General features: G+C 36.7%; 1 protein-coding gene across 2 annotated transcripts in view; it reads left to right on the forward strand.

Annotated features, from left to right (window-relative positions):
* dpy19l3 (dpy-19 like C-mannosyltransferase 3) overlaps positions 1 to 22624 on the forward strand; it is a 52521-nt gene that overhangs the window by 22257 nt on the left and 7640 nt on the right. For both annotated transcript variants that reach the window (XM_027137076.2, XM_047817581.1), the window contains 7 exons: positions 544 to 617; positions 1279 to 1437; positions 3975 to 4097; positions 5445 to 5556; positions 6462 to 6518; positions 6904 to 6986; positions 19501 to 19633. In XM_027137076.2, coding sequence (XP_026992877.2) covers positions 544 to 617; positions 1279 to 1437; positions 3975 to 4097; positions 5445 to 5556; positions 6462 to 6518; positions 6904 to 6986; positions 19501 to 19633 — 741 coding nt within the window. The remainder of the gene's footprint in view (positions 1 to 543; positions 618 to 1278; positions 1438 to 3974; positions 4098 to 5444; positions 5557 to 6461; positions 6519 to 6903; positions 6987 to 19500; positions 19634 to 22624) is intronic.

Here is a 22624-nt window from a genome sequence, read left to right on the forward strand (position 1 = left end):
AGTGACTTCTGATCCAATGAGATTTCTTCAGATAAATAATTTACATAAACGTGATTGAAATGTAATAATTTACACATTTGACAATTATATGAAGTTTTAGAAGCTTTCTGAAGTTTTTAGAAGTTTTTTTACATTCAGCTTGCCTTGCGTGCAATTCCTGCAAGGTTGCATATAAAGTTGGGGATGACCATTGAGGCAAGGGTTAGGGTTAGGACAAGACACAAGTACAAGACAGGTTAATTTTAACGTTAATCAACTAGCGTGATTAGTGATTGATCCGGAAGTCTAAATGACACTCCTAATAAATAAGTTAATTTTCTAATGTGGCAAATTATTGTAATCTACATCTTCATGCAGTCTAAATCCCAGCGGCAGACTCTAGGGTTTGCCGCTAGATTTACATCTCCCTCTCCTGATCTTTTTATTTATACACCTGTCTCTTCTTCAGTCACTCTGGATAATAGATCTACTATAACTACTATAATTCAATTTATCATACACTTTTCCCTTTTTTCCCCATTTTGTCTTTGCTCCTAATGCTAGCGAGTCCTGCAGCTGAGATCAGACGAGCACATCTTCAAGTTCATAAAGGCTAAGTTTGGCTTGGGGGCTACAAGGTAGGTTTTGCTCTGGGATTCTCCCTTTCTGTAAATTTCAACCTTTTGTCATTAATCTGGGCCAATAATGCAGGGTTTTATTTAGGATTCAACTCTTCACTAAGGCTAGACAGGGCCATTAATTCTCTGTGATTTATAGAGGTCCCGGCTGCCGTGAAAAATGTCATCTGGAACGCAAAATAATCTGCTCATTCACTGGATATTACAACGCTTTCACATTACACCCAGCCTGCAGGGCTTAACGACTGTATCACACCTCAGTCTCTACTTTTTTATTTCATTTTTTAATACATTTTCACTAACATTATCTGTCTCCTCAGTTTCTCTCTCTCTCTCTCTCTCTCTCTCTCTCTCTCTCTCTCTCTCTCTCTCTCTCTGTTTCTTTATTATTTATTTATTTTTTATTTAAACTTTTTCATAACATATGTTTTACATATAATATAAGGAAGAATATAATAAAAATATAATCCTGGTACAAAAACCCATAGAATAAATATTATCTTCTTTTTTTTTTCTTCATCATTAGCACGTTTGCACTCACACCAATTGCCACCAGTATATAAGGGTGCATAAACAAAATCTGCCATAAATTGCCCATGCTGTGATTTGGGTAAAAAACAAAATACATATACTGTTCCTGTGTGTCCTCTCTGTTTTTCAGAGATTTTGATGCCAGTCTGTATCTGTGTGAGGAGGCGTTTGGCTCGTTGCCTTTGGACACATTCGATCGTTTAGCTGCTACTCTGCTGCTGTACCCTTACCTCTGTACACTCTCAGTACTCATCATTGTGTTGGCACTTGCAGCTCTCGCCAGCCTGAGGTACCCATGCAAACACACACATTATATGTTCATTATTTGCTAATGATGAGAAGGATTTGTTTGGCTTTCCAGTATAGAAGGCTTTCTATATGTACTGAAATGTGTGCTGTATTTCACATAAATGGCAGTACAATACAGATTTCTTTTCTAGAGTCCCTTCTGACAGTCATTCCACATTTTAATCCTCATAAAACAATCCCCAATACCGAAGAGATCAAGAAATGCAGTTAACAATTTGCTTTTCATCGTGGCTGTCATGTAACGGCACAACGGCTTGGATGCAAGAGCAGAGCGTTTAGTAACAGAAGTCACAAATACAGGATCAGTCAAAATAATAGGTACAGTTAAAAATGAGCAAATGTGGAAGCTAAAGGGCCCCAAAAAACACATCAACAAAACAGTGCAAATTAAACAAACTAAAATTCCACACTATAATTTAATTTAATTTTTAATTTTTTAAAATATAATTTGTACGTCTTGAAACGTTGAAGATTATGGGATTGGCAGGCGACTTTAGCCAGTAACTACCATTTATCTCATTTATACAGTTGAGCGGCTAAGGGTTAAGGGCTTTGCTCAGAGGTGAGCAACAAACTTACAGTGAACTCACAGTCTTCTGATCAGAAGTCCAATGTCTTCAACACTGAGCTACCATCACCTCTGTTTCACAGTGGTTCACATTTCCCTGAATCTTCTGTATCATATGAAATTAGCATAATGACTAAATATCAACAACAGTTACCTTTTATTTCTTAACCACTAACTACTAAAACAATGCGGTTTGGCTTCTGAATTTTTGTTTAATAAAAAAAGCCAAAAGACGAGCCCAGAAAGGTAACTAAAATTATAAATGGGTCAAAGCTGAGCTCTTGTCTGTAGCTAGCCTCTGATGAGCCTTCAGCTAAATCATTTACATCAAAGCAATGATTGCAACAAGTCACAAAAGAGAATCTTCTAGAGAAACTGATATCTTTTGCCATCTAGAGTCATTGATCTACACTCAATGTTTTTTTTTTCTTTTTTTTTAATTATTACTTATGCCTACATTTATCTTTTTCTATAAATTATTTAATCTCTGCTGTGGTATATGTTTTTTTAAAGTATTCGATTCTGGTAGCTGAAATACTTTTCCCGAGCCTGTATCCAACAAGTGTGCCACCAGTTTCCTGACCACACTGTTCCTATCACTTATGGAAATACACTTTATCTGATAAATCATTTTATTATACATTATTAAAACATAATGCTGCACAAATACTTTTCATAACACACATCACCAATTTCAAGGAAACCGTGATACCAAAGAAAATCATCTTTTTTTTTTTAGCTAGATGTAAAAGACTTTGAGTTCAGATGAAGATGATGGAAATGTAGATGGTTCCTGTGGGCAGTATGAAAGATATGAAATTTAGTTAAATACCCATAACAATAAAGCATTACTGTGAGTAAATTAATAATGAAGCCTGGAGTTTATCACACCCCTGACTGAGTCCCAACCCATCGAAGGACAGCCACACACACTCACAACACTCGCACAACCATTAACACACTTACAGAGATTCCAGTCAGCCTACAATGCATGTCTTTGGACTGAGGGAGGAAACCAAAGTATCTGGAGAAACACCCCAATGCCCAGGAGAAAATGCAAAACAGTAATGTTTGCACTCTTAAATTGACCAAAGAACCCTTAAAGAACAATTTTAATCCTAATTGGACTCCTTTCAACATAGAACTTTTAATGGTTTCCCCAGAGAAACAGCCAAAGAAGAGTCGAGAGTTGTAGAGTGCAATCAGTCCTTTAAAATGGCTCCTCTTTCTGAATCGTGTAGTGATCTGACTACTGAATAGATTTCACACACTCATCACGGGTCCATGTCTTTGCCTTTATCCATGTTCTCTCTTCTGTAATTAACACTGATGAATAATCAGTGGGAGATTCCATGATTGGTGTCCCATCTGCATCTCACTAATGTAAAAGTAAAAGACATTTTAAACATAGGCAATGTGTCCTTTAAGTGTCCATCCTGATGTTCTCACTTCAGATAAATAATATGAAACCTACTAAAAACCCATCTACATTTCTCAAAGTCATTAAAAAGCTTTCAAAATCGTATTATTTTTTGCATTAATGTGTGAATCTCATTTTCCATGAGTCAACCATTACAGAAAGCAGTGTATATTTAAGCTCCCATATAACACAGTCACCCTTATAAAATATTTAGAATATTCCATAAGTCACATCTGCAACCGGAATTTAAATCATCCGAATTTCATGAAGGTCATGAGAGGAAGACATGTAAATTCTCTCTTTCTTTTCCTTTTTTTAAATATATTTTATATAAAAAAATTGTGATATTTTACAGCCTTGTTACCCAAATTATAGATTGAATTTAAATTATTATATATAAAAATAATAATAATAATAATAATAATAGAATATCGAAAGTGAATTTGGTGTTTCATGATTTCACCCATACTTTTTTTTTTTTTTTGACATTTCCATTTCTTTTGCTCTTTTCTCTCCCTGTCTGCTCTAGAGAGTCCGGAGCTGGACGAAGGTCTGAAACCCCAGAAGAGACGGCATTTAACATGCGTCCAGACGTTGCCTACAACCTCCTCCACACAGTCTTTTTTGGCCTGCTGGCTTTCTCTACCATGAGGTAAACAGAGGAAGATTCAGAACCAGATAGTCCTGATAACCATTAGAAATACATTCTGTTTTTCTTTTAGCAGAGTACTTTGTAGAGGTGGACGGTATGTTGGTGTAAATATAAGACACTGGTAGAAATTTGGGTAACGCTTTATCTGGAAAATCATAGATGGACACTGAACAGTCAACAAGGCATTTATAACATATTTCTAGAATTTATGCTTGTTGGTGATGAAGTTTTAAGGCCAGTTCATACTTTTAGCATTGAGGGAACTGAAAGGAAATGTGATCAAAAACGTAGTAAAAGTTTTCTCGTGAGACAGATGCACCTGCAACAATCTTAAATGCAGCTTCAGGCATAAATTAGGCATCTCTTACAATTACTATGTAATATAAAACACAACAGCTGTGTGTCAACAAAATACAGCAAAAAAAACTTTAGAGCTGTCGAGGATCTCAGGCTGTGTGATATGATATTAATGTCGGCCCCCAGATACCCCACCACACCCCACCCCGGTGGTATCTTTCCATTCATTTCTTAGTAATACCAAATTCAAGACGTGTTGGGAAAAGTTGACTATAATATTTTACACTTTAGACAATATAGATTATACCCAAAGTGAAGACGTTGAGGAAAAAAATCATAAACATAAAATCTGTCTTAATCATAATCATAAAAAGAGCAAGGGCAAAAGAAAAAAACAACAACTTTGACCCAAAAAAACCCGCCAGATATTTGTACATATGAATGCAAATGATTAAATCATAAATCATCACATAAAAATAAGAAATAATCCCACGGTCTCATAGCAACTGACGTGGAGTATTTTGCTTTCAGTTCATTTTTCTCATATTTTCTTTGCTGCAATGCTTAAAGTTTGCAGAAAACTTCAGTAACTTTGATTTTAAATTTTAAACCAGTCAGGTGTAGCCGATAAAATTTTATTCCTCTGTGTTTTCACAGACCTTCCTGTGTTCATTTATTATTCGTAAATCCCCCCCTATGATTTTTTTCCCCATTTCTTTCTGCTGAAATTCAACTTTTTTTTTTGCCTTTTTTTTTTATATCCATTTTTCTTCCACTGACTCAGGCCAGTTCTAATCTTTAATCTCCATCTTATTAGCCGAAGCCGCGAGCGGCGGGTGGTTCCGGCTAGTTCTGCAGAAACAATAATGCAGAGTGAATTATTTTGCAGAAAAGATCGCAATATATCCCACTCGGAATTCCCTCCGGTGTCTTTCGAATACTAACAGGTCTGAGAGTGCATGCTCATTCATAGATAATGCGTTTGCAGCATCTGATGCTGTTCTTTATTACAAAAGCAGCGAAAAGTTGTGACACTGTCTCTGGTTACAGGATGAAGTATCTGTGGACCGGTCACATGTGCGCCTTTGCCGCCTTCGGCGTGTGCGGTAAGGAGATGTGGACGCTTTGCCTGCGAGTGATCCATTGCAATACTGAAGGAAAGGTGAGATCTTACTCACATATCCAAGTCTACTTCAGTATTAAAGCAGCAGTTTGTCATTTTTAGTGCGTGCCGCTGTAGATTGCATTTCTAATGACGAGCCTTTCCTTTTCCCTTAAATCAACCCCATTGTTTTGTTGAAACTTTTTACCCTTTGTATTCCTGTTTTAAAATCAGGTAGAGTCTAGGGGGCCAGAAAAAAGGTTAACAGTAACCTGTAGTTAAGAAACTATTTAAAAATGTGCATTGCATTATAGCATGATGTGTTTTATTTTAAGGAATTGATTAAGGTAATCATGAAATTATTACAGCATTAGAAACCATTTTTAAATCTTATATATCGCACCTTTAATGCTAAAAGCATGTTTTGACTAAATAAAGTTTTCCCTTACAGCATATTCCCCCCTCAATATTTTCCTTAAGCACCAAATACTGTGATTTGCAGTGAGTTTCTTCTTTAACGTCATTAACTTGAAATTTACAGCTCTGATTTGTAAGATTATCCGTCAAATTACAATGTCAGGATCATCTTTTTACCTTCCGTGCAGGGATCGTTGTACTGAATCCACTAATCCACTAATCCACAGCTTTTTTTCCCCAGTCTCACAGAGTTCATGCTTGTGTTACCAGATACCACAATAACAGGAAGATAAGCGATGCAGTCCGTGCATATCTGAAACCTAACAAAACAATGATATAGATTGTATCTCAGTGTGAAGATGTATCTTGAGACTCGCGTTACTCTCTTGTGAACGGAAATTGAGTTTCGGTGAATGTTTTCCCAGGTGTTAAGTGCCTGCACTACAAATGTTCCCTCACTAGGTGGCAATGTAGTAACAACCTAAGAACAACCTAAGTATTTCCTTTCCTTCTTGCTGTATGTTAACGTGTTTGTGTGTTTTCCACAGCTAAAGTTGATCAGGTACTCCGTTCCGGTAGTGCTACTGGCATTCCTTTATTACAAGGTAATACGTTTGCAGCAGGCGATCATTTTTCTGTTTGCATATTGCGCTAATCTGCCTGGGCAGCAGGGTGGCAGGAAGTGCTTAGCTCAAACAGCCATGCATGGAAACCTAAAGAAAAAAATACTAGCACTCTCCAAGCATTTATTTTTAAGAGGATTTTTGCCCCTGCTGGGTTAATTCTGCTCTGTCAACAGCAGAATTGCAATATGCAATCAAGCATAAAATGTGCAGTTGTCTGTGTGTCTATAGGTTTGTGTGTATGTGGTTTATAGTAGTAGCATTATCTTTGTAGGATTCCTCTCTTTTTACACTTGTTTTGTGTGTGTGTTTGTGTGTGTGTGGGTGTGGGTGTGGGTGTGGGTGTGTGTGTACTTTTGTGCTTTAGTTCTGGCCCAAAATGACAGAAGAAATTTCAGAACTGAGAGAATTTTATGACCCAGACACTGTGGAGTTGATGACATGGATTAGGTAAGATACAATACACAAGATCACAGAACATTATAAAGATATTGTAACAAAATGTGCTGCAAATTTAATAGAGAAGTCCAAACACACTTCGTATTCTCTCATGAAAAACACACACTGACACTTAATCACATACACACCTCACAACTCTGGCTACAAACCAAATAAAGGAGCAGATATTTTTCACACTTTTATTAGACTTTCTGAAGTTATTTGTTATTATTAGCTTTTGTGGAGTGTGTGTTTTTTTGTTTTGTTTTTTTGACAGAGATCAGATGAAACATTATATCGGTCTGTCTGTGTGTTTGTGTATATGTATGTGTGTGAGGGGAAAGTGAAAGAGAGAGAGAGTGTGTGTGTGCACATGTGTGTGTGTGTGTGTGTGTGTGTGTGTGTGTGTGTGTGTGTGTGTGTGTGTGTGTGTGTGTGTGTGACTGAGATTTGACGGCACATGACACAGGTTTTTTCGGTGCTAAGAAAATCCAATTTGTGTCGGGGATTAGAGTATGGAGTTACCTTGACTGGTGCAGTGGTGCTAAGCCTTTTCTCCACGCTAATTACCCCGCTGATGAAAGAGTTAAGCGAGGGATCGCTTTTCAGCAGCGCTGTGACTCCCAAAGCTCTTTCTGTCTCAAATGTAGATTATCAGTGATGTCTGTTCTATTCGGGAAACTGCACTTGTGTTTGTGTGTGTGTGTGTGTGTGTGTGTGTGTGTGTGTGTGTGTGTGTGTGTGTGTGTGTTTGTGAAAGAGAGAGTAAGAGAACTAGCCTTAGAGTATAGAGCCACAGATCTTAGCTTATTCTCCTTCATCCTTGATTCCAAAATATGCTCCATGTAACGAATTCAGTGTCAATTGGAGAGCAACGGTTAGACAGTTGAATTTTGTGTATTTTTGGCTTGTCATGCAATGTGAAAATATTGGAAATGAAGGCAGTGATTAAGCAGCGCAAACAAGTAAATGGTGCGTTTTGTTTTCCTGTCAGACAGCGAAAACTGAAGACAGTCAAAATGGAGTAAAAATAGTTCATCAGCAACAGACAGAGGAATGATCGAGTGCTATGATAAGCTCTTGCATGTCACATGTGCTGACAGGTAATTTTTGGTAATGGATGAATGATGAAATGATGCTCAGTTTCCCAGATTTTGTCAAGGCAGAACTTTTTTGACATCTGCTTGCAGATTTAGCATGAAACACGAATCCTGGTTTGATTCTGAGCTTGCCTTACTATTTGTGTGGAGTTTTGCATGTTCTCCATGTGTTCATGTGGGTTTCCTCCAGGTTTCATCTCATCTTCTAAAAACTTGTCAATAGATTGGAGACTAAACACCCCGTATGTGTGAATGTGTGTATGTAGTCTTGTCATGTATTCTATTCCCACCCAACATTACTGGGATATGCTCCAGTTACGTTATGACAAAGACCTGGATAAAGCAGTGAACAAAAATGAATGAATGAATGAACGAACAAACGAATGAATGAACGAACGAGCGAAGGAACGAATGAAAAGTGCTAATTAATAATGCTTCAATGCCAAACGTAATACAAAAGTGCTGACACTGTTGGTACTAGACAATCTAGTCAATCAGGTTAAAAATCCAAACTCTTTATATCCATAGTAGGTTGCACTTGGTCACTGGTTTAATATGCACATTTTTAAATAGCCCAACATTTTTTTTTTGACAATTTGAGTCGAAATGTGATGTGACCCCCCCCATTTATCTATCTATCTATCTATCTATCTATCTATCTATCTATCTATCTATCTATCTATCTATCTATCTATCTATCTATCTATCTATCTATCTATTTTTAAAATTAAGGGACAATAAGTAAAACGTCTCTGTTTTACCGATTAAATTACAAACGAAACCATAAGATATAACATAATGTAACATCAGAAAAATTAGCTTGAGAAAGATTTATCATGATCCTCTGAACAAGGCAGTTTGAAATCTCACTATTACAACTCGGGAATAAAGGCAAAGGCCAGCTATGCAGGTCATACAAAAATATATATTTTTTGCATGCTCAGAAAGTGATATGCAAACTTCATTTGCATTTTTACATTACTAGTACATCCAAAAGAGTGCTTTTGGAACATATGTTGTGATAATGAAGGGATTTGTGAAAACTGACACTCTACCACACATGTCAAATTGGTATAAAAAGAAATTAATTTTATCCTAAGGTTATTCAAACTTTTGCACAGGACTGTGTAAGTGTGGGTGTTATGTATAAAATCTTTAACCAGACCTTTATATTGCCCCTTAACCATCCCTTTTTAATGGAACACTTATCCTACACAAAAATATGTTACGAAAGGTCTGTGTGGTTTATTGCACGTGCAGAAGATAAGTAGAGGGTTGAACATAGGATTTGCTGAACATAAGTGTGTTTAGAAGTCATCATACTAAATAATCCTGTTGCTGTATATGTCACAGTATGCCGTACTGCCTGGTGTATTATTTTTGGGCTTGAGAAAGTATTTCATATTCACTATATCTAGTGAACTATATCCGATATTATATTGGATTTACTATTAGACACATTTGAGCCTGATTTGATTGATTTTAAAATAATATGTCCATTTACGATGATGTGACTAACCTGCACTCAGTGGATTTCTGCCCAATCCTGCCTGCTCCTGCACTTACTATTTTTTGTTTGCACTTACCCAAATATGTTCTATCAAATTATTTTATTCTGCACTCACTTTAGTAGGAGTACTATACTAATTGACATACATTCTGAGATGCTTTTTTACTCACCACAGTACAGAGTTACTGTAGCCTTTATGCCAACGCGACAATGTCTGGCCATTTTCTCTCTTAAATTTTTATCCGCAGAACTGACTCTGTAATATTTTTCTTCATTCTGAGTAAACTCTACGGACTGTTGTGCATGAAAAGCCCAGGAGACCAGCAGTTAGAGAAATACTTAAATTAGCCCATCTGGCACCAACAATCATGCAACAGTCAAAATCACTGAGATCACATTTTTTTCTCTCCATTCTGAACATCACCCGAAGCTGTTAACTCGTACCTGCATGATTTTATGTACTGCATTGCTGTCGCATGAATATACTTGGGGTGTACAGATGTCTCTAAAAAAAGTGTCTTTTTCAAGATTTAAAAAGATTAGTAGATGACCTTGTGAGAGTAAAATACACATATTTTAGTCGTTGGTCCCGTTGTACACCCCTGTAATTGAATTGAAGCGGTGTACAAATAGTTTAATGAGAAATTTATTATATCTGAACATCTTTTCAAGGATCAAAATCATGGACAAGTTTAACGTATCTCAACAAGCACCTGTTCATTTTGATCTTCTCACAGTTATTGTTATTTTTGCAACCAGAGCAGTGAATGAGTCAGGGAAGCAGGGGAATGAGTCATTAGACGTAAACATCGTTATAATACAGAGAGTATTTACCTTTTTCCAGGCTTGAACTAAAAACTTGTAAACACAGCTTAGTTTTGCAGACATAACATGTTTACAGGAGACATGGCAAAAAAAAAAAAACACGAACTTAACGCTATATATAATTGAGACTAATGAGATAAGACAGCAGGTTCAAGTGGGGTTCCAAGAGAGTATTTAGTGTGGAGCTGAAGCAGAATTCATACACAGAAGAGGATATGTATTCCTCACATTGTATTATAGTTCTTTCCTTTCTGGAGACGAGAAGACATGAAGACGATGAGATGTATAGACCGAAAAATGATGACATACCGTATTTGTCATTTCAGACATCCCTCTTCACTGAGGTGTCATTTTTAAAGTGGTGCCATTTATTAATGGCTTGTTGTCTATCTCCTGTCACTGAGCATAACAGATCTGCATATACGTGACAAGGTGTGATTATAAACACAATAAACATCAATCAAAACATTCTAATCTATCACCTGCTGACATGTAGACATGTTTCACAGATAATCAAATACCTTTTATCCAAATGTAATCCAATTTTTATTTATATGGATATATGTACTCATTGATTTAAAAAAATGTGTGTTTTTTTAATGTATGATTCTGCTGTGGCTGCCTACACCTCAGAGATGAATAAAAAAATCTATAGTTCGCTAGATATGGTATATTTAAGGTAATCTTTAAACTTTCATAAATATTCCAAGACAAACTCAGTAATATCACTAATACTACCATGATAAGATGGTTGATTGAAAATTGATTTCATTGGACAAGCTGCATTCCAACATACTTATATTTAGTTCAAAAGCACAGAAATATATATATATATATATATGTACATCCAATCCAATATCTCCAATATTCAGCACTCAATTCATGAGTGTGGCTTCTTCGGAAACTACCTTTGCTGATGGAACGAAAAATATACAAAAATATTTTGCCAGTATGTCTCTGAAATATCAGTTACTTAATAACAATTCTTGTCTATAGAACTGTCATATAAAACCAATATCACACTCGCAAACATGCTGTTGTACTGAATATCAGCTCAGCTATGATTATATACGGCGCTTAGCCTGCGGCCCTGTGCCTACGGCTGTATCACAGCTGTGTTGATATTCAGTACAACAGCACTTACTCTTGTGTAATATTGTATAGATGAAAAAATCTTTATTAAATTGAAGAAAAAAAAAAGCAAAACAGAAGAATTTTTACAGGTACTTTTAGACTTTTGGTCCCCAAAAGGAAAAACCAAAAGGAAAGATCAAACCTCCCGGTCGTTGTTCTTTATTTTTCAAAACGATATTCCGTTTTCATCGTGCTGTCGGTATAAGGTAAAAGACAGTCTGGCTGCCGAGGAAAGGTGGTTAGCTGGGCCAAAAAATAGCAAAAGGATTTCAGTGTAGTCTGTGTCTTGCACAGAGAAACAGAGGTTGAAGTAGTGTGATTTAGTGCGAACCCAGAGGAAGAGGGATTGCAAAATGTTTGGGTAGTCACAGCTATTCACAGAAGACATGAGAAGAACTTAAATAAGGAACTTTCTTGTGATAAAAATGGGCTGACAGTAATAAACCGAAACGCATGTGAGGAACCGTCTGATCACACACTGTGACTAACCTACTTGATCTAGTAGTTCCTGTTATAAGAATTCAATTAACCAAAATTTAAGATTATTAAACAATTTCTATATTCTAATTTTTGCTTCTTTTTAGAAGCTTAGAGCCAATCAGTAATCACAGAAGGTTCTAATAGAGCGAGATATGAGAGAGAGAGAGACAAAAACACAGGCACTCCCACAATACATTTTTAGGGAAGTAACAATCTTATATTTGGTTTGTTATAATATTGTAATAGGAAATCCAGATACATTTCAGATTCTTTTCAAGATATTTTCACTTGCTAAGATGTAATGGATTGCAGTGCTGTAACAATCCTTCACAACATGAAATGCATAGGACTAAGGATATGTCAAGAACCTACCAATTATAGAGGACCACGTAATAGAAGACAGGAAACATGAATGTAAACATGATTCATGTGCATTTATGACACTCGTTTATAAATTTACATACATTCTGAATATTTATTCCATCATGAAGATAAGTTAATGTATCAGGAATGGATTGTTGTTTATATTTTTTGCAGCATCGTTGACTTATGCATTTTGTGGCATGTAGTCCTCACTCAATCAATCAATAACGCCTAGCTTTTCCTTTGTAGTGCAAAGTTATGGATGTGTGTAATGTCTAACCTGAATTGAGCTAAATTGAAACTGAATTAAGTTCCTGTCAAACCATAAAGCAAGAGAGAAAACGTTATTTAATGAGGTCCATACCGCTCATGAAATGCTGACATTTTTGGGGCACCAGCTTGCTAGCAGGCTTCATTAACTGCAGATATACTATCAGTAGCTACTCTCAGTAAAGCTGAAAATGCCTTGCATCGTTCCTCTTTTGGCACATTAAGCAGATAATGGAAGCACATCTGGAGTAAGGACTTTGTCAGGAGTTGATTCAGATTCCGTCACTGTTGGATTTCACACTCGATTCCCTCCTCTTCACGTTCGGTAAAAGTTTGAAGCACTTTTTGAATTGCAGTGTAGAGGAGCCGCTCAATGCAGTACAGTCACGACCTGTGAGGATCACACACGCTAGGTTAACTGTTATCTACAGCTGATATTATGTCCCGTGTGTAGGAGCTTTGCATGTGTAGTTTTTATATCTGAGTTTACCAAATATGGTGACAGATTAAGCTTTTGGAGTGTGTGAGAGAAAATGTTTCTCCTTATTGAGAGCGATCCATGGCCTTCACTCAGACTTCCTCTGTCCCACAGATCAGCACGTGGTCTTTGTGAGCATTCTAAAGGTCTGTCATCAGAGTCAGTATTATCATTCCGAATGTCTGTCTGACATGTAATTAATTTCCTCTCTATGGTTTTGTGATTTTTATACCACACGTCCTTTTGTCAATATGAGGGAAACTGCATTCTTTCCAAGTGTTGCTTTGTTTTGTAATAATGAAGGCAAATTTGTCTCTGAAGGGGAAAAAACTTTTGTAACCCTTCGGAACATGGGTAATTTATGTTCTCAGAATGAACAAAAGACACTTTTCATTTATGCTTGCTGCAGTGTCTGTTGTTTTTGTTTTTTTTGTTCTTTTTTCTGTCTTTTTTGCATTTCCTCTTTTTTGTGTTTCATTCTGGTTCTATGTCAAACAGTTTTCTTTTGAATTTTAAAGTAGCGGAGTAGCTGCCTCAGAAGAAACTTTACTTATACGATGCGCACATGCTTTCTTCAGCAATGGCTTGACTCAGTTCCATGATTTTTATTAACTAAATACAGTCATCTGGCCTTTCGCACTTTAAAATAATTCTTAGCTACTGCCCTAAATGCCACTGAATCAAGGTTGGATGTGCAATTGAGTTAATTGTGGTATAATTGAACCAATTTTCTCCGACTGAATTTCAAATTGCTCTTTTAAAGGGTGGCTTTCCCCCACATGAAGTCACTTTCCTTCATCATCAGATCAGTCACATGGCATTTTGGTGTTTGTTCTCACCCAATCAATTAGATAATATTTGAACTGAAGTTGAGTGATTAAATATTCTCTTCACTCTTTGTGTCTATTTTGCTTTCTCTTTGTTGCTTTTTGCCTTTGTGCCTTGTTGTTTGCTTCTGCCTCTCCTTCCTCTCAAATTTGATGGCTTCTGCTGACAAATCTCCAGCAGCTATGTCCAGTTCAGACTTGGTTAGTTCAGGATCAAAGCTAAAAGGTTCAAAAGACAAAGCTATGAGCATGGTCAAAAGTGATTGGTGCTATGCATCAAGGCGGCTAGTGGTTCTTTTTTATTTTTTTGCATGGATAAGCACTGTTTGTGGCCACATAGGCTCACCTGCTTTAATTAATTAATACGAGAGTTCTACGATTTAAAACATCGTCACTTGCAACTCAATAGAATTAGTTGTTGCTCTACCAAGCATGTGTGTGGGCAGAACATGTGGCCTCAGTCACTTCGGTTCATACTTTTCTGAAACTGCAGTCCAGCTAAGATGCACCCTTTACTACAATTGGTGCAAACAAAAACATTGTTCAGTTTATCAGAAAACTTTGATTTCTGACTGTGGTAGGCAACAAAATGGAGAACGTCTGAATGTATATGTTAACCCTTAAAGAAAATAGCATCTTGGGGCAGATGAAGTAGATCCACTCTAGTTGGGTAACTTCAGAGTAAATATGTAAGGCTGCGTAAGGATGAACTGACAAGAGAAAAAAGTGTAGTACAACCCATAAATCCCATAATTGGTTAGCAAGATAGGGAAAAAATACACTACAAAATCCTATAGCAGCAGTGATTTTCATATGTTGCAGCCGGAGGAAGTGTCTGGGGAGAGGGAAGTGTCTGGGGAGAGGGAAGTCTGCTTAGACTGCTGCCCCCACGACCCGGTTCCGGATAAGCACTGTTCCGGATTACCTGATGGTTGCTCATCGTTAAGAGGTTTTTTTTTCTCTCTCTCTCTTTTTGCTTTCCTTCTCCCCTCAATTTCCCATCTTAGGTTAGTAAATTGATTAGTGACATGCTTTCTTCAAAAAACATAGTTTAAAGATAATTGAACTGAAAAGTATGTGCTTATTCTCCACTTGAGTTTCAAAATGAATTTCTCATCTGTTCAGAGTTTGTGGCACTACATAAAAGTGGTAATGTCAAGTGGCACTATGGAACAAACAGCCACAAACTTAATCCCTCATGGTTAAGTAATTTAAAGGTAACTACTGTTAACATTCTTCAACTGGTTTGATGAACAAGAACACAAGAAAATGAGTATTATTACGAGTATATTAGAATTGCATGCAACAGCAAGTTCACAGCATGCCTTAGTAATCTGTAGACTCTAGAGAATGCTGTTCAGACAGCAGGAGCAATTTCCTAAAGCAAAGTTTCACGCAACTTGTTGAATCTTTGCCATGTAATATTTCTTGATGCAAATATAGACCATTTTTTGGTACTAAATCTGATGAAGGTTCCAATAAGAATTTAAACAAATAATCTGAGGGAGTCAATTCTCATTCAGGGTGATGGAGAATAATGTCTGCCTATTAAATGCTTTCCTCTGCCTTTTTTTTTTCCCCTCTCTCCTTTCAACGTGGGTTGTACTGACCTGCATTGTTCACCTAACTGACATTAGAATGGATTTTCTGCTGGCTTTTTCTGCTGACTAACTAGAGAGCAGTTGACTGATATTAAGTGTGTAGTTGTGTTATGTCCACCCACTATCAAACTCGTTTATCCTTTTAGCTTGTGCCAATGGTCAGCCATTTTCTAAATTTGTTTCATCAATTTAAAGAGATGATGGTTTCATTTTGATTAGATGCTGTTTTTAACATTGTAACTAGAAGATTTGTATTCCTGCTTAAGTTTCCCCAATTGTTGTAATGTTGAGCACCAATACAGCCATTCATTCATTTATTCATTTATTCATTCATTCATTCATTCAACTTTTTCTTTCTTTCTGTGGATCCAGAGCTTTGAAACAATGGGTGTGGTACTGATTTATGGAATGTAGGGCTGAAGTGTTTGAAGGTCAGCAGAAGAACCTCGCTAATATGTTAACTTGCTACTAAAAACCTCTGTGAATTAAGACATTATTTGATTACTTGTTGTTGCCACTTTAGTTTGCAGGACCACCTTATCTCCTCACTCCGGCTGAAGTCCTCTGCTAGATACCATCTCCTGCCCATGGCACATCTTTTTCTTTGCTTTGCCACTGTGACATTCACATCTCTTAGGGATTCCAACAGTCTTGCTTCATGTAGTCAAGCTCAAACCACTCTCACCCAATAGTTCTCCCTAAAACACCAAACCCCCACTGCTTTTTGTTAAGTTCTATCTCCATACATCATTTGTATTCAACTTTGTAGGCTCTCAAATCTCTAATGCTCTCCACTATAAGTTCCTTTGCCTGATAGCATGACGGTTTTCTCCAGGAAATTCACTTCTTGGCTCCTTCCTCAGTACCATAAGGAGAACATGGTAACTGTTGCAGGAGGTTGCAAGGCTTGTTGGTTTTTATGTTTGTTGGTTTAACCTAGCACCTCAGTAGGCAACTTATCAAATTATCAGTTATAGGTTGATCCAGGAAATCTATAATCAAATGTAGAAGTCATAATTTTATGCATTTTGGAGCACCTCTGACCTCCTTTATTCTTTATCCCCTTGTTTACGGTTTTTCCATTTACACCTGAAGTTGTGTTTAATCCCTGAAGTTGGGATTTACATTTGCAAACCAGTAGCCTATCCACTTACTTGGTTGTGCCCAGCCTGTAATCATTAGTATAAAGATCATTACCGGTGTGTTAAAGAAAAGAAAAAAAGAACACAGGCCTCTTCTTGCATGACAGTGAGTGGCAAGGTCAGTGTTCTTATCGTGGTCTCTTTAATATTAATGCTATTAATCAATTTTTAGAATGTCAGCGTGGTGCACACCAACATGAGCTGACATTTATGCAAGCAAATATAATACAGGAATAAAATATAAAATGCAAATCAGACCAGGGTGAGAAAAATCTTTAGTCAATATGGAGTTAATTAAACAGAATTGACCCTCCTTCCGTTCCCATGGCAGGAAGTAACCCAGACAAGAGGGTAAGAGGTTAGTCCTGTATGGCAATTTTAGGTCTGGAGCTGAAATGGAATATGACGGGTGTAAAATTCATCATTTACTTTGAACATATCACATGAGACACAGGATTGAATAGTTGTTCTGAAAGAGGATGCCACCACTCTCATGTGATATTGGCAGATAATCAGGTTGTTTTGATTTTTAATATCAGTAATACAATGACTGAGGCAAAAGGGAGTACTCAGCCCTGAGCAGGGAATTATGGGATTTAATCTGTCGAGTGGGTGTGTGATGAACTTCTGAGTATCATGTAAAAGCGAGGGTGCATTCACATATGTGAAAGACATGAAGACATTCTCACACACTTTGTCGCAGCTTAATTCTCCCTCTGGACTGTGTGTGGAGCTGGTGGTGTATATGAACACACATGTGCTATTTAACCACTAAATCCTGCCTCCCACATGTAGTGCTTGTAGTGTGTGTGTGGAGCTGTAACAGCAGCAATACAATTCTATACTGTACTTGGTGGTTTGCTTCTTCAAAGTCTTCCCTCAGGAGTTCAATAGCACCTCGTTTTCTTCTCACATTAGCCAGCGCCAGAGGACAAGTCGCTCTCCCACCCACTGACAAATGGCAACCCCTGTGTAGTCTATTACTGCTAGAATCTTTACTTGCATTCTTCTTTACTCACTTGCTCTCCCTCACTAGCTTATTTCTTCTTCAGCCTTCTTTATCTCTCTCTTTCTCTCTTTCCTGCCGTATCATTCTTTCCTTTTTTCTCTCTGTCTCCGCTTGATTAGAGGTGAGGATGTCAGCGAAGAAGGGGGGCAGCCTGAACGCAGAGAGACAGCCTATTGTAATTGTAGCCATTTTTCAACCTTGTTCCACTCTGCCAGTGTATCACTCCACTCTAATTGAAAGCTCGTGTAGTGTCATTGTGTGTGCATTAAGTGTAGATGCGAGAGTGTATTTGTACAGTATGTAACTGTCACATCCTTGATTCTTAGTTATTGAACTGGCTGAAAGTCTTCGGAGGTTCTCTGAGGACAAATTACACATTACACAACATTCCTCCTTTGAAATGGAACATTCTACCCAATGCGTGCCTGTCATAATAAAAAATTCCTGCCAGCAAAACATCTGTCATGGTGACACTGTCCTCTGCATTCAGTTGCTAGATGCTATCCATGCAGATCATGCTATCCATGCTATCAAACTAATTTTTTACTTAGCAGAAGTGTCAACATCTATGATTTAGCACAATTATTTATGATTATTGAGCCAGCCCCAGGTTGACCCATCAGCACAGATGGTAATTAAGTTTGCCTGATTTTATCTAAGTGAACTTTGGCTTGTGAAATCTCTCAATAGAAAAGAAAATAGGTGGGACTGTTGGAATCACTTTGGACATTAAAAAACAAGTATTATTATTATTATTAGTAGTAGTAGTAGTAGTAGTAGCAGTAGTAGTATTTTTAGTAGTAGTAGTATTAGTATTATTAGTATTATTATTATGGAAAAATAATAGGCATTTCCTCCACTTATATATATATACTATTTTTTTTCTTGTTAGCAACACTGAGTTCTTTGCATTTTGCAATGTCTTGACGTGCAATTTAAGTTAAAGCTTTAAATAAAAGATTCTTATTTATCTGTCAGCCATGACAGATTATCTATGTGGCTAAAATATCTGTCACATCTGAAGCATAGGAGCTATTACCATTGACAATAGATCGACACACTAAAGAAATGTACACTCTTAATAGAAATCCACTGGTAATAACAGCCTGGAATTATCCGTTGTGTTATAGTAGAATGCGATCCTGAATTTTTCAGTCACAGGTACAATTGCTTTTATGTTTGGGATATTCATTCACAAAACCTTTAAATGTTGGATCAAACTGAATAATTGTGTACCCTTCTAATATCTTTACAGTACAAAGAAACAGTTATAGTTTTGATTTCAGTGCCTTTAAGTATTCATTATAAGAGAGTTTTGACTTAATGGGCTTTCTCTGAAAGACTGTTTGTTGAAATTATTGTCACTGGTAATCGTCCAAATGCTTCCCATGGGGTACATAAAGATTAGGTATAAAAAACAAAACAAAACAAAAAAAAACACTGTATTATTCATTTCAAAACTGATACACCAGTTAGATAGCACTTACAGTAATGATGCCATGTGTAACCCTCTAAAGCAGCTGAATGAGCCTTAAAAGTGATGATCACATCCCAAATGTCTCCAATAGGAACATTTTGCACATGAGTAATGTGAGCGCACGCTTGAGTGCGTGCCCTCCTGCCGAGCCAGTTAGCGTTTTTCCTTCTGTTCCAAATGAATGTCAGCAGCTGACTACAGCTTTCCAACACATACACGCACACTTCTATACACACATATACATACACACACTTAGATGTTAATGAAACATGAAAAATAAGTAAAGTCAAACACTCTGTTCTCTGCACAGCTCCAAGACCCCCAAGCGTGCAGTGTTTGCAGGAAGTATGCAGCTTCTGGCTGGAATAAAGTTGTGCACTGGCCGGGTGCTGACCAACCACCCACACTACGAGGACCAAGCACTGCGGGAAAGGACCCAGCAGGTTGTCTTTTTCTTCTTATTAATTAATTTCTTTATATTTTTAATATGTAACTTAACTCAAAACTAATTTAAATTCCACCTGTTTTGGTTGTGTCCATGTTCAGCATTGAATTTCTTTGTCATTGATCAGAGTGGTGTTTAATGGCTCATTTGTAAGTTATGATACTTATATATATATATGAAGTTATATTACTTATGAATTACAGAAGTATTTCTGTTCTTGCCTAGCCTACTAGAATAGGGCAATATATTCATTAAAAATAAAAAAGGTGGTTAGCTTTTTTCACATAAAAGTTTTCAAAGAAAATGGTGAAAACATCTCTAAAAGACACTGAAAGCAAACAGTATCCTGACTAGATTTATGTCCGACGTGGGGTGATTAAGTAATCCATTAGTTTATAGTGATTGAAATAAATTGATTTCCATTCCATAGGCAGAATGGAACACTGGTGTACAGCTGAGGAACAGAGCTATACAGAATGAACTAACAGTCTGACAATTTTTATGATTTTTTAAGATGTTAAGACTGATGATGGATCAGAGAGGATCAGGCTTGTCAGTGCCCATCCTATCACCCTTCTCTCTCTTTTATTACCCCCACTCTTTCTCTTTTATAAAGAGGATGTGCAATGTATTTGGACACACTCAGTAGCACAGATTAATCGATCTGCTTCTGAGCCTATTAAGCTCGACATGGATGGTGATGAGGAGGCAGGTTGGAGCAGAAGGTTCCGGCAAGGCTGTGGCCTCAGTGGGCAGTAGTGCTTTCACACTTATAGAGCTGTGTGCGGAAGCATGACTAATGAGCGGTGTGTTAGAGGAAGACCAGACGCCCACCTTAATGACTGCTGTGACCTTCATCTGACTGGAATAACATCACTGATAACACATGATAACGGAAGTGCTAGTAAAAGAGAAGAGCCTCTCTCTCTCTCTCTCTCTCTCTCTCTCTCTCTATATATATATATATATATATATATATATATATATATATATATATATATATATATATATATATACACACACACACACACACACAGTTTGTGAAGCCTTTAGAAATTTCTATATTTCTGTAAATTTTTTTACAAGTCCCAAAGGCAGACAAAACGAACCCGATCAAACAAATACATTTTTTTTGTTAATTTTTTTATTCAGGAAAATATATCTGTGAGAGGCACAATTATGTGAAGTGGGCATGTGGTAGCCTAGTGGTTAAGGTGTTGGGCTACCAATTGCAAGGTTGTGAGTTCGATCCCAGGTTGCCACCAAGCTGTCACTGTTGGGCCCCTGAGCAAGGCCCTTAACCCTCAATTGCTTACACTGTAAAGAATTTACTGTAGAATTTACAGGATTTTACTGGCAAAAAAGTTGCCAGTAAAGTTCTGTAAAAATTTTATTAATTGCTGTAAAATGGACTGCAGCATTATACTGTAAAGCAATTTGTTACTTTGTTGTTTATTTTACAGTAATATAGAATTAAACTTGTATTATGAGTTACAGTATTTTTTTGTAATTCCACATTACAGTATTTAGTTGGCAACTAGAGTTGCCAATAAAATCCTGTAAATTCCCCAAAACCCAAGATGATATTGTAATAGTTTTACATTAAAATGCTGTAAAGATTTTTTACTACATTACACTGTAATATATTATTTACCAATATATTCCTGTACTGTAAATACATGATAATGAAAACTGAATAAAATGTAATTTATAGAATAATGCAACCAAAGTCAAAGCTGCTTCAAGAACATTTATTAAAACTGACAAAGTACTTTCAAACAATCACACAAATGCTGTTTCAGCAAATCTTCCACTCAATCCTGAATATATCTAAAACAATGGCATCTATAAAACGTCTAAACAAGCTTTGTATTACATTTAAGATCTTGTTGAATCTGTGTTGGAACACATAACTTCTACATCTAGAAACACAAGTGTTCATTCACAGAATACATGAACAAGAACTTACATGCGTAACCATTCAAAGTCCATTAGTTTTCTGAGAAGAGTACACACATGAGGGTTGATGGTTTTGTTTCTTTTCTCAGAGGCTTTTCCACTTTTTTTGCCTCCAACCTTTGTTGTGGCTGTCTTGGTGCCAGTGGGAGGGTTGATTCCAACAAAACATCTGCACAAAGAATAAGCAAAAATAAATTTTTAGAATATTCATGTACATATATGTACCTTTACATACAAATGTATATATTAACATTTAAATATCATATGGTAGCATGTTTACTTTCCTTGTGTTTGTGTGTATATATATATATATAAATATGAGAGAGAGAGAGATATGGTAAATATGTTGTAAATATATAATTACAGATAAATGAGTGGTAACAATGTGCTTACTTTGGAGTATGAATAGGGACATTAAAAAAGACCATTACTGTACATACAAATGGTTTATATATATTGCATCATGGTGTCATCACAATACCTTACATCTTTCTGCGTTCCAAACACAGCCACAGCACTGTTTTGATTCTCTGAGGAACATGAATGGTCTCTTTTAATTAACCTGTCCATACTCTAAAGTAAGAACCTTATGTTACCACATATTTATCTATAAATACAACATATACACCAGGAATGTACACATATGTAACAGTAGTTGTACAAAAATGAGATAATGTAAGTCGCTCTGGATAAGGGCGTCTGCTAAATGCTGTAAATGTAAATATTTAATTTCAAGGTAAAATTAGAGTCCATCTGATTTCAGTCAATAGGTTGACAATTAGGTCTCTGTGAGTGCCCTATTTTATTTAAAGAACAGAGATATATGAAAGTCTGATGTTCATGATTCGTGTTTGTGAAGGTGGATTATGGTGAGATAAGAGAGATTTCTGAGGACTATTGTCAGGCAGATTCTGTACAAATGGAGGAAATTTAAGACCCCTGGTACCCTCCCCAGAAGTGGACAACCAACAAAGATAACTCTAAAAGCAAGACATGTTATGGTTTGTTGGGTCAGAATGGAGCCCATGGT

This window comes from Tachysurus fulvidraco, chromosome 1 (assembly GCF_022655615.1).
Source record: "Tachysurus fulvidraco isolate hzauxx_2018 chromosome 1, HZAU_PFXX_2.0, whole genome shotgun sequence".
In the NCBI taxonomy this organism is placed as follows: Eukaryota; Metazoa; Chordata; class Actinopteri; order Siluriformes; family Bagridae; genus Tachysurus; species Tachysurus fulvidraco.